Genomic DNA, 13,270 nt, shown 5'->3' on the forward strand with positions numbered 1-13,270 from the left:
CATAAGAAAAAGACAGAGACAGACCCACAGAAAGAGAGACAGAGACAGAGACAGAGAGAGTATAAATAAGGGTTTATCAGGATGGGAGAGAGACAACCAGAAGAAGAAAGCAAGCCAAAGACCCTAAGACACAGAGGAAGAGGGAGAGAAGCAACTAGAACCCATAGCTGAGACCTTCCCCAACAGAAACTAAGTGATATTCCACAGAAACTGAGAGACAAGCAAGCCCTAAGAGATAGAGGACCAAAGAATAGCTCTGAAGAATATAGAGCTATGGTTCAAGCTGTAGAGCACCAGCCTAGAGGAAAAATAAAGCTACGGGACACAGCGTAGGCCCTGAGTTCCATCCCAAGGACCAAGATAGATAGATAGATAGATAGATAGATAGATAGATAGATAGATAGATAGATAGATAGATAGATAGATAGATAGATAGATAGGAATATGTATGAATGTGTATGTATATATATGTAGGTATATTTAAGTATATATACATATACTTAAATATGTATATAAGACTATAAAGAAGCAGGAGGGGCTGGGCATATGGTTTAGTGTACAGTGTTTGCCTAGCATGCATGAAGCCCTGGGTTCAATTCATCCATACCACAAAAACAGAAAAAGCTGGAAATGGCGCTGTGGCTCAAGTGGTAGAGTGCTAGCCTTGAGCAAAAAGAAGCTCAGGGACAGTGCCCGGACCCTGAGTTCAGGTGTCAGGACTGGCAACAAACAAATAAAAGGAGGAAGAGAAGGAGAGGAAAAAGGAGAGAGCTATGGGAATTCAGCCCCCTAGACACAAGAAAATCCCAGGGAAGAAATCACCTTCCCCCAGGTCTCTGACCAGTAAGTTGCAGAATTGGCCTTAAACCCAGAGAAATAAAAAAACTGAAGTATCCAAATATGCTGCATGAACTCAGTGCTGCTCCTGTCCAGGCTGGCTCTGTCCTGCAGTCACACCCAACAACCCCACAACCACCCCTCCCCTCCTAGAACCCAGCCTAGAGCAGAAGCCTTTGCCATGATCAGGGACAAACATCTAGCATTGACCTCAGCTGGGAGAGCACAGCTCAGTCTGCAGCCTACAAGGCCCCAGGTGAAGGAGGGTTCCTGGGCTGTGGTCCCCACCCCCAGGACTGCTGGCTGTGGGCACGGTGGGGAGGTGGGCGGGGACGGGGTAGGGCAAAGGAGGGGTGCAAATAAAAACAATCTGAGAAGGCACCACAGCCCAGATCACCCAGTTACCTCCCGCTGTGCACAGCAGGTAAGGGGAGGGGTGTGGAGGAGGAGGGATGACTGAAAAGCTAAGGCTGTGGGTTCCATATCTCCCTCTCCCCAAACCTACCTGCCAGCTTCTAGGGGAATCAAGATGTCTCTGGGTCTGTGTTCTGTCTCTGTGGCTCTTTTTTGTCTAAGTCAGTCTTTGCCTCTCTCCTTTCTCTCCCTACCCCCCACTCTCTCTTCTTTTCTCTTCCTGTCTTGCAGTGTCTATCTCTCTGGGTGTGTGGTTTTGTTTTTTTCTGTTTTCTGTTTTTATTGTTTTGGACACAAAGCCTACTTCCTCCTGTGGTTGTAGTTGTTGATGTAAATAACTATACCTCGCTGTCTCCTCATCTCCATCTCTTCTGTCTTTCTCAGCTCTAGGTCTGATTATGCCTCTCTGTTAGCCTCTCTTTCTGAGAGTTTCTCTCTCTCTCTCTTTCTCTCTCTCTCTCTCTCTCTCTCTCTCTCTCTCTCTGAATCTGGTTCAATCCTCTGTTTTGATTTACCTAATTAATCTCTGTGTTTGTGTACATTTACATCTTGTTATGGAATGGGTACATTTATAGATAGGAAAATACATAGATGGAGATTGAGACAGACAGACAGACAGACAGACAGACAGACAGACATATAGATAGATAGATAGATAGATAGATAGATAGATAGATAGATAGATAGATAGATAGATAGATAGATAGATAGATAGATAGATAAACATCTAAGAACAGAGACATGTCTCCAGGTATCTGTCCGTGTCTCTCATCCATATCCCTGTCTCTCTGTATTTGGAAAATCCCAGCCTCTATTTTTTGCCCCATACTCCTGCTCTTCACTCCCCTCCTCCCCTTCTCTTCTCTCCTCTGACTTCTCCCTATCTCTGCTTCTTTCTATCTCCCTGCCTTCTCCACCTGCCCCATTGCCAGGACCTGAGGAAGGAAGACTCCAGAAGGAGAGAGGACTGATAGGCCCCTACTCTCATCTCCCTTTGCTTTCCAGACCCAGCAGCTGCCTGGGCATGGACGGTATGGGCACCGCGGTGCTGTTCCTGCTGCTGGCCAGCATCTACCTGCTCCTGTCCTTTGGCTTTCGCAGCAAGGGCCGGCTGCCCCCGGGCCCCAGGCCTCTCCCCATTCTGGGAAACCTGCTGCAGCTCCGCTCCCAAGATTTGCTGACCTCACTCACCAAGGTGCTGGCATGGGGCCTTGGGGGAACAGGATGGGGTGGGAGAGGGGGAGGGGGAAGAGGCCCCTGTGACCTCCTTCCATCCTCAGCTGAGCAAGGAATATGGCTCCATGTACACCGTGTACCTGGGGCCCAGGAGAGTCGTGGTACTCAGCAGGTACCAAACGGTGAAGGAGGTGCTGGTGGACCAGGGGGAGGAGTTCAGTGGCCGTGGAGATTACCAAGTGTTTTTTAACTTTACTAAAGGCAATGGTAAGCCTCCTCCTTTCTCCACCATTCCCTAAGCTTCTCCTCCTCACCCCCGTCACTCCAGAACCTTGAATGGTACCGCCATCCCAATCCCCATCACTATGCAACTCCAGTTTTGTGCTTAAGACAGGTGCTCTACCACATGAGCCAAGCTCCACTTCTGGCTTTTTTTGTGGTTCATTAGACATAAAAGTCTCGCAGACTTTCCTACCCAGACTAGCTTTGAACCATGATCCTCAGATCTCAGCCTCCTGAGTAGCTAGGATGACAGGTGGGAGCCACCAACATCCAGCAGTCATGGGGTCCTTAAAGAAATAGTCAGAATGTTCAGAAGTGGGGAAAGGAAAGCCCACGGCCCCGTGAAAACTCCAAGAAAACAACCTGGCTCAGCCTGGAGGGTCAGGGATGGTTCCCTGGAAAGAGACTCAGTCTCCCTTCCAGCAAACACCAGGAAAAGGGGGGGTGGTCAGGGGCTGAGTTGTCCACTGAGCTAAGCACTGCTCCTCTCCCCAGGCATCGCTTTCTCCAATGGAGAACGGTGGAAGGCCCTGAGAAGGTTCTCTGTCCAGATACTACGGAACTTTGGGATGGGAAAGAGAAGCATTGAGGAGCGGATCCTGGAGGAAAGCAGCTTCCTGTTGGAGTCCCTGCAGAATACACAAGGTGGGGGGGGGGGAGGAGGGTTCTTAATGAATGCAGTCTGCACCCCTAACCCACACCCATCCTTCTCAGTAGGCACTGTGGTGAATGCAAGACTTCTGAAGGGGCCTTCCTTGACTCATTATGAGAATAGCGCCCCTAGAGGAGGGTCCACTTATGACCAAGATTTCAGGCATGAGTCACCAGCACCTGGCTCTCCCATAATTATTATTTTCTTTTCTTTTTTTAACTTTCTTTTTTATTCTCTTCATTCTTTTTTTTGTGGGGGGGGGGGATTGGTCACAGGGCTTGAACTCAGAGCCTGGTACTGTCCCTGAGCTCTTTTGCTCAAGGCTGGTGTTCTAGCACTTTGAGCCACAGTGCAGCTTTTGGCTTTTAATTAATTGGAAATAAGAGTCTCATGACTTTCCTGCCCAGGCTCCCTCTGAACTGTGATACTCAGATTTCAGCCTCTTAAGTAACTAGGATTACAGGCGTGAGCCACCAGCACCTGGCTCTCCCCATTCTTTATCGCATCTGTAAAGTCACTTTTACCATGAGAAACAAGACAGTCTATTCACGGGTTGTGTCGCTACCGCCTCGACCAGCAAGGAAGACGCGACACCGGACTCTTCTCTCTGCAGTTTATTCAGGACCTTTGAGTAATCTTCTGACCCCCAACCCCGGGGAGAATTCCCCACAGCCTTAAGTACCCGCTGGGTAGCCAACCCTGATACGCCACGTGGGAACCACCAATAGGTTCAGGTGCGCGGAAGCAAGCCAGATTCTTTGCCTTAGCCATATAAGGAGTTGTTTACCACGAGAGCACTCGCCATCGGGAAGGCGGAGGGCGGAAGCCGGCGCCATCTTCCAGGTGCGGCCTCTCGCAGCTCTCTACAGTTCCCCCTTTTTTGTTTAAAGAACACAGATGAGAACAGAGGTCTGATCCCTGTTGTGCAATGCAAGGACTGCATACAAGCCTTCTCCCAGAGGGTACCTTCTCTAGGGATGACTCAGCCTGTCCATTGATTCGTTTTTCACAAGGACGGGAAAAGGCGAATCGAACCCGTGTGCAATCAAACATGCTCTCCTCGAGGGCAAAACTCATGCCTCTCGACTGCAGTACTTTGGCTTTGCAATCTGTGTTCATTGTTTTAGGGTGGCAAGCCACGCTTGGGGGGACTGACCTGCTCCAATGACTGTAAAGGCTTGGATAATCATGGCTGCACTGCGACGCTGAGAACCTCTAATTTGGCAAATGCACCACAGACATACCAAGGAGGCTAACACCAGGAGGCCTGTCAGGGCTCCCAAACCCGCCCATTCCTTAAGATGATTCATAGCAGCGGAGATCCATGAAGATAACCCCTCCGCCAATCCGGCATCCACTTGGGTCGAGTTCACCATGACGATGGCAACCCTGAGCTGTTCCATCAGGCTGTCGAACTCCCCAGTTCAATTACCTAAAAGATAACTAGACAACTGTTTAGACAAATTTGCAGCATTTTTTGAATAGGTTTTATTCCTGGGCCTGAACTCTGGGTCTGGGCGCTGTCCCTCAGCTCTTCAGCTCAAGGCCAGCGCTCTACCACTTGAGTCACAGCGTCACTTCCGGCTTTTTTCATTTCTTTTTGCTTATGTGGTGCTGAGGAATCGAACCCAGGGCCTCATGCATGCAAGGCAAATGCTCTACCACTGAGCCACCTTCCCAGCCCCTTTCTTCTGGGTTAATTGCACCACAACAGCAGCTAATCCAGCATTAGTTAGTGGTCCGCCCAGCTCTCTGCAAACTTTCATCCATGCTTCTAGTCCCCTATTCTTATATGGGGTTATGGCGGCTCTGCATTCCTTAGTGCACTGCTCGTAAACAAGCTGTTTAATTAATGGCATGGCTGTGTCTGGGTCACCAAAAATTCTGCCAGCAGCCTCGACCATATGAGCAACAAAGTCCGAAAACGGCTCCGTAGAGCCCTGCAGGATTTTGGTGAGATTGCCACTCACCTCGCCTTTATTTGGTAAGGCCTTCCATGCCTTTATGCCAATGTTATTGATTTGTTCATAAACTTGAACCGGGTAGCCTATCTGCTGATTGGCGAATCTCCCCTGTCCAAGCAGCATATCTCTGTCCCAAGCTGGGTTCCCCGCAGCCTGATTGGTTGCAGCCTCTTCACTAGCAAATTCAAACAAAAAGGCCTTCCAATCTAAATACTGACCTGGGCTCAAACAAGCTCGTGCGAGCCCACTCTCACCGGGTGTCATGCAGTGTCTGTTTAGGGCCTCCACCTGGGCTACAGTAAAGGAGGCTGTGATTCCGTACGTCCGCACAGACTCAGCTAAAGATTTTATAACCTTAAAATCTAAGGGTTCATGATACCCCTGTCCCTGTGGATCCTGAAATATTGGACAGGCTAGATGTAACTCAGTTCTGACCGCTTTCCACACATCTGGGCTGAAAGAACAGCCGGGGCTGCCACTCCCGGGGTCCTCCGCATAGAGCGGAGGGGCCATAGGTGTGGCGCGGTGCATGGAGGGCGTGCATTTGTCTTTATCTGGGTCCTCTCTCTCCTTCCCTTTCCTCCTCTTTCTTATCTTTGTTTTTTCTATTTGTTCTATGAGTGATTGTAGTTTCTCTGAGTCTGTAGACTCAGAGGTCTCTAGTTCGGCAAGATCGGGGTATAACCCCTCCCCCCTGCTCTCCTCCTTTTCGCTGTCTGCCCTTTCCGATCTTTCTTCCTGCAGCATTTCTAAGGCGGCCTGACCATTCTCTACTGCCTCACTGCAACGCTGGTCCTCGAGACAGCCTCTTATCAGTTTCCATATTGGTCTCACTCCGCTCTTAAGCGTTCCTTGTTCAGAGGCAAAATCTAGGTCCCTCCCTAGTTTCTCCCAAGAGGCCACTGTGAGGCTTCCGGAGACAGCGAACCACGGGGCAACGATGTCACATTCATTCAAAAATCTCTCTAAAGTACTCTTTTTTATTTTTAACTTTTTTGAGTGCAGTAGCTCATTGAGAGCCAAAAAAATTGGGTGCGAAGAAGAAACGCCCATGTTTTAAACATTTAAAGCTGGTAAACAAACTTTTACTTTCACTTTTGGCTACTCTACTGACTAGCCCCGGGTTCTCGCTCTTTCCCTATCTTACAGAGAAGAGCAAAAATCCCCCCCGCTCTTGTCGCGGATTCCCCTTTTACCTGGGAACTTACTCCCCGCTTTTGTCGCGGATTCCCCTTTTACCTGGGGACTTACCCCCGCTTTTGTCGCGGATTCCCCTTTTACCTGGGAACTTACCGGTGCACCACCCTGACCGCAGAGAGTTCTGAGTCCTCGTGGCTGAGTTCCCCGTACGGGCCACCACGTGATGCTACCGCCTCAACCAGCAAGGAAGATGCGACACCGGACTCTTCTCTCTGCAGTTTATTCAGGACCTTTGAGTAATCTTCTGACCCCCAACCCCGGGGAGAATTCCCCACAGCCTTAAGTACCCGCTGGGTAGCCAACCCTGATACGCCACGTGGGAACCACCAATAGGTTCAGGTGCACGGAAGCAAGCCAGATTCTTTGCCTTAGCCATATAAGGAGTTGTTTACCACGAGAGCACTCGCCATCGGGAAGGCGGAGGGCGGAAGCCAGCTCCATCTTCCAGGTGCTGCCTCTCGCAGCTCTCTACAGGGTTGTAGGGAAGGGGACATCAATGTTTTGGTGGTTGTGAGGGGGAAGCATTATGCTACAGTCTCCTAATGGGTCAGATCTTATCAGGAGTTTCCACCCTTGAACACTGATGTCTTCTAACAGCCTCACAAAGAGGCAGGGCACTGCCATGGAGCCCATTTGACAAGAGAAAAGTTTCAGAGAAAGAGATTCATTCTGGCCCAGGTCACCTCAGGACTAAGGAGAGCCCAAGTCAACCTTCAAATTAAGTCTCTTTAACTGCAGACTGGGCTGGGACTAGTGGGTCTTGGTGGCTCTGTTGAGATGGGTTCCTCTGCTCTTGTTGGGTGTGGTCTGTTTGGCTGTTGGAGGTTTTGAGGATTGTGTTCCTGTGTGTGGGTAAGTGTGTGCACTGTGAGATTGCTGCTGTGTTCTGTGAATTCTGATCATCTGGAATGGGCTGCGTGGTCTCAGGCACAGCCTGTTTTGTTGGTATCGTCTTGTTGAGATTTGCAGAATGTCGTGGTTTTCAGATGCCCAGCCTGTTGCCAGATATTTTCTGGGTCTGGTATACGGCTTGTATGCTGGGTGGCCCTGTGGGTGCTGCAAGATGTGGACTGGGTCAGTGGTTGCATGCCAGCGTGGCAATTCCAGCTGAGGTTGCATGGGTTTGAGGGCCTTGGGTGGCGCGGGGTGTCTTCCCAAATCCGCGCCTCACACCTTCTCCCGCCTTCTCCACGCTTCAGGTGAGCTCTTCGACCCCGTGTTCGTGCTGAGCCGCTCCGTGTCCAACATCATCTGTTCTGTGATCTTCGGCCACTGTTTCGATTACAGCGACGAGCGTTTGCTGGCCATTATCCGCTTCATCAATGACAACTTCCAGATCATGAGCAACCCCTGGGGCGAGGTCAGTCAGCAGAGTGAGAGATGGGAGAGAGCTGGGCTGGGGCTGGGGTGGGAGGGGGTGTGGTTCCCGGTATTTAAACACAAATTGGAAATAGCCAGCAGAGAAGGGACCACCAAAGAACAAGTCTGGCCACGCCTCTCTGGAGAAAGGCCCTGCGTGGACCCAGTAGGGACACCCAGTTCTTATTTGGCCACATCCCTCTGCAGAAGAAACCTTAACTGACCCAGTCTACCAACTTGCCAGCTCTGCCACCCACATCCCTAAAGTGGCTTAAAGCTCTTCATTTACCCGATGTCCTCTTCCCCTAACTTCATCCATTCCCCCCAAAATACCATCCTAACGCTGTTGGTTAACTCATGCCTGTAATCTTAGTACTCAGCAGGTTAACATCTGAGAAATCCAGTTCAAAGCCAGCCTAGACCAAAAAAGTCTATGAGACTCGTATTTCTCATTAACCAACCAAATAGCCAAAAAGAAGTGTGTTGAAGTGGTAGAGAGCTAACTTTGAGCATAGAAGTTCAGGGACAGTTGCCAGGCCCTGAGTTCAAGACCCAGGCAGCAGGCACAAGAAAGAAAAGAAAACTCTGCCTACTCCTCCAAGCCCTTCCAACTCTTCCCACTCCCCAGCTATACAACATCTTCCCGGGTCTTCTGGACTGGCTGCCTGTGGGATCGCACCGACGAATGTTCCAGAACTTCAGAGGTATGAAAGATCTGATCACTTGCAGCATCCGTGAATACCAGGCTACCCTAGACCCTGACAACTCCCGGGACTTCATCAATTGTTTCCTCACCAAGATGGCACAGGTAATCCTCAGCTTGGAGATCACACCTGTAGTCTAGCCTGAAACCAACCCTCTTGCTACCCTGGCCTCAAATCTCCAGGGATCCCAGATTAGGCAAGGGCTGGGGTACTTGGCACTGCTGAGACAGCGCCAATTAACAGCTCAATAAGACCTTGCCACTGCCCAGTTCATCCTGGAGCCTGAGGCTGAGATTTTCCCCAGCTGGCCTTTGCGCCTCCCCAAACCACCCCCCCACACCCATCTTCCTGGAAAGGGAACCAGGGAATGAGCCAACCTGGCACCCAGCAGCATTGGCGGCACCGGTTTGGGAATGGGATCCCCTGGCCCCGGCCTGTACCGTCATGTGTCAGCCTCGGCAGGAGAAGGACCCGCTCACCCACTTCCAAATGGACACCCTGCTGATGACCACACATAACCTCCTTTTCGGTGGCACCGAGACAGTGGGCACCACGCTGCGCCATGCCTTCCTCATACTAATGAAATACCCCAAAATTCAAGGTGCTGCCCCCCTGCCACCTGGCCCTGAGTCCTATCCACATAACTCTAACGCCTGAGGTGGCCCAGCCAAACCCTTAGGGGTCTACACCTGCTACCAAGGGTCCTACCCGCGCTGCAGGGGTCCCACCTATGACCACTTTTCTAGGTCCTTTCCCAGCCCTGCCCAAAGCCACGCCCCCAATCCTTGCCCAGAACACGCCCCTAACCACGCCCACATGTCCCATGTAAAGCCACACCCCTAACCACGCCCCTGACCACCCCTCCAACCATATCTCCCAATTGATGCCTGTGGCCACATACCCAATCCATCTCTCCAGCCGGGCCCCTAACTACGCCTCCCAAGTCCCCACCTTGGAGCAAGTCCAAGACACAACCCACCCCCCCCCATTGTCTTACCTCATCCACAAAGCCCTGTCTGCAACTCCCAACTCCTGAGGTCCAGCCTCTGGGTAGATCCCCAAGTTTCTTTCCTGCCCCACCCAATACACACACATGCGTGCACCATCCAACCAACCACTGTACCCATCAGTCAACCAGCCCTGGAAGCCCCACCCAGAATCCCAGGTGCACCGGAAGTCCCACCCACAAAGCATGACACTGGCTCCCGGGCTCCCCCCTGCTTTTTGCACTCACTCGAATTTGCATACACACACACACATGCACACTGCAGCAGTAGCCCCTCTCGTGCACCTTGCACACGCTTGGTGCCCAGCCCCTCCCCGCCTTCCCTCCTCTGCCTCCAGCCCGCGTGCAGGAAGAGATCGACGCCGTGGTGGGCCGCTCGCGACAGCCCACGCTGGAGGACCGCGCGGCCATGCCCTACACCGACGCCGTGATCCACGAGGTGCAGCGCTTCGCTGACGTCATCCCCATGAACCTGCCGCACCGCGTCATCAAGGACACGGCCTTCCGCGGCTTCCTGATACCCAAGGTGTGCTAGGCACCTGGCCCACGACTTCCCGCGCTTACAGCTGGCCGTGGGCTCCCTAGGACATGGCCACCAGTGCCCTCTAAGGCCTTAGCAAGGAAGCATCAAAAGCCCTAGCATCGCACCTCTGAGATCCTTAAATCTACAACTTCAGCCTCTTCCCAGGACCCCATCTCACACCAGAGTGCACTAGGGACTGTCTTTAATCACACATCCCTTTCCTGTCACAAGACTTCCATCTCTGGGCTCATCTTTCCAATCCCTAGGGTTTGGGACTTAATCTTATGACCCCCTGTGGCCCAAAACCTTATCTTCAGAATTCTCCCCTCCCCAGGAATTGAACATCTGCTTACACAAGGCAAAGGGGTGAAGGCCCCATTCCTTCTTCAGACACCACCACACGCACCAGCATCACTGGGAACCCCAGATGAAGATGGAGTCCAGTGCCCTACCCTCACCCCCTTTCAAAATCTCCAGGAATTCCAGGTCTGTAAAGTGGAAATGTCAGCTTGCACAACACTGACCCCTCCTGGTCTGTACAGGGCACGGACATCATCACCCTCCTTAACACCCTGCACTAGGACCCCAGCCAGTTCAAGACACCCCAGGAGTTCAATCCTGAGCATTTCCTAGACGCCAATCAGGCCTTCAAGAAGAGTCCAGCCTTCATGCCCTTCTCAGCTGGTAAGCCCATGAGTCAGTCTCCAAACCTTAGGGTTTTTGTTGTTTGTTGTTACTGTTGGTGCTGTTTTGGTGGTGGTTTTTTGGGGGTGGGGGGGTTGTAACTGGAATTTAAACTCTGGGCTTTTGTTCTCACTTGGTCTTACCTCCAACGCTGGCATTCTATCACTCGAGATCCACTTCCAGCTTTGTGCTGGTTAACTGGAGATAAGAGTTTTAAGGGGCACTGGTGGCTCACTCCTGTAATCCTATCTATTCAGGAGACTGAGTCTGAGGATCATGGTTCAAATCCAGCCAGAGGAGGAAAGTCCATGAGACTCTTATCTCCAATTATTCACCAGAAAACCAGAAGTGGGGCTGTGGTTCAAGTGATAGAGCACTTGCCTTGAGCTGAAGAGCTGAGGGACAGTGCCCAGGCCCAGAATTCAAGCCCTACAACTGACAAAAGAGAGAGGGAGAGGGAAGGAGAGAGGGAGAGAGAGAGAGAGAGAGAGAGAGAGAGAGAGAGAGAGAGAGAGAGAGTGCTTTATGGACCTTCCTGCTCTGGCTGGCTTTGAAACAGGATCCTCAGATCTCAGCCTCTTGAGTAGCTAAGATTACAGGCAGAGCCACCAGCACCTGTCTCAGCCCTAGTTCTAACTTCACTCCATAAACTCTCTTGCTTCTCCATCTCACCCCATGCTTATCCGTGAATGCATAGATAGTCACTCTCCCAACTCTAAAGTAACTTAAAAGCTCTGTCACTACAAGGCACAGTTGAAGTACTGCCAGCTTTGGTGCTTTGTTTTGGCTCATTCCTGCTTTTAGGGGAGAAATCCCCATTTACTCTGTAGCAAGGAGAAAAATAATAAATGACCATATTCAGTAGTGTGTGCCAGACCCTACCTGAGAGGGATTACCAGGAAAGAGGGTGAGAGCTGAGCTCACACCCAGAGGGTTTGCACCCCATTTCTGTCCTGCTTGTGTGGCCTTGGATTTCTTACTTCTCTTCTCGGAGCCTCAACTGCCACACCCATAAAAAGGCAGATAATAAGTCAGGCCCTGGTGGCTCACACTTATCCGAGCTTTGTAGGAGGCTGAGACCTGGAGGATCAGAGTTTAAAGCCAGCTGTAATTAACGAGCAAATAAGCTCGAAGAAGAGCTGTGGATCAAATAGTAGAGAGCCAGCCTTGTGGGAAAATGGGAACTGACTACTTCATGGAGCTGAGTTCAAGCCCTAGTCCCAGCACACACACACACACACACACACACACACACACACACACACACACACACACACACACACACACACACACACAGAGCCCAGAAATTGTGCCTTTTCCAAGAACACAAAAGTTAGCTCTGACACTATCAATATTTAAACCTGGAACAGCTGTGTTTGAATTTGCACTTGCTCCATTTTCTCCAAGCATCTTTCTACCTCAGGATTTTCTCTGGGAGTTTTAGGGGGAGAGGTGCAGTTCCTCACCCCTCTTAATTCACCTTAATTCCTCCTGGCCCTCCCCTCTCCACCCCTGCAGGACGCAGGCTGTGCCTGGGGGAGCCTTTGGCCAAAATGGAACTCTTCCTCTACTTCACTGCCATCCTGCAGCGTTTCACCTTGCAGCCGCTGGGGGCGCCCGAGGACATCGACCTGACCCCGCTCAGCTCTGGGCTGGGCAATGTACCCAGGCCTTTCAAGTTGCGGGTGCTCCCGCACTGACATCCCCACACCAGGAAGCCTGGCCTGTGAGCTTGGTGTGGGGTGTCTATCTAGGGAATATTCTGCCCTCCTCCAGCGTCACGTTCCCTTTGCCTGTCATCCTACATCCATCCTGTACCTTTATCCACTGTGGGTTCAGAGAGAAATACTTGGGGATGGAAATGCATCTCCTGTGCCCTGGACCTGCACAATGTGTTCTGTGACTTGCCCTTTCCTGGAATTTCCAATCCAATTATCTTTCTAATAGATCTGAGTTAAATGACACTGGTATTACCTATCCAAGGTCAGAATGGCCATCATTAAGAAAATAAACAATTGGTCACTGGTAGCTCACACTTATAATCCTAGATACTTTGGAGGCTGAGATCTGAAGATCCAGGTTCAAAGCCAGGCTTGTTTGGAAGTCTAAGAGACTCTTTGTTGCCAGTGAACCACCAAAAAAGCCAAGGGTGGGGGTGAGGTTCAAGTGGTAGAGCACCAGCCTTGACTGAAAAAGGTCAGGAACAGTACCTAGGCCCTGAATTCAAGCCCCAAGACTGGTATACATACACACACACACACACACACACACACACACACACACACACACACACACACACACCCTAGTAGCAACAGAGGTACCAGAAACCTAAGCCACCGCTGCCTGTCTAACAATAGATATTGTCACATGAAATAAGAAGTACAAGAAAGAGGAAAGTGTGTGTGAGAGACAGAGACAGAGACAGAGAGCAAGAAAGAGGGAGGGAGAGAAAGAAAGAAAGAAAGAAAG

General features: G+C 50.9%; 1 protein-coding gene across 1 annotated transcript; it reads left to right on the plus strand.

The window, feature by feature from the left end:
* The first annotated feature begins 2,284 nt into the window (after positions 1 to 2,284).
* LOC138811444 (cytochrome P450 2F2-like) lies at positions 2,285 to 12,765 on the plus strand. Its single transcript, XM_069999177.1, is given in 9 exon segments — positions 2,285 to 2,296; positions 2,353 to 2,446; positions 3,205 to 3,354; positions 7,725 to 7,885; positions 8,513 to 8,692; positions 9,051 to 9,189; positions 9,933 to 10,120; positions 10,660 to 10,801; positions 12,320 to 12,765. Coding segments are annotated over 9 exon segments (1,248 nt in total). The 3' UTR covers positions 12,502 to 12,765.
* Positions 12,766 to 13,270: the final 505 nt, after the last annotated feature.

This window comes from Dipodomys merriami, unplaced genomic scaffold, assembly GCF_024711535.1.
Source record: "Dipodomys merriami isolate MVZ:Mamm:240054 unplaced genomic scaffold, mDipMer1.0.p SCAF_106, whole genome shotgun sequence".
NCBI classification, from domain to species: domain Eukaryota; kingdom Metazoa; phylum Chordata; class Mammalia; order Rodentia; family Heteromyidae; genus Dipodomys; species Dipodomys merriami.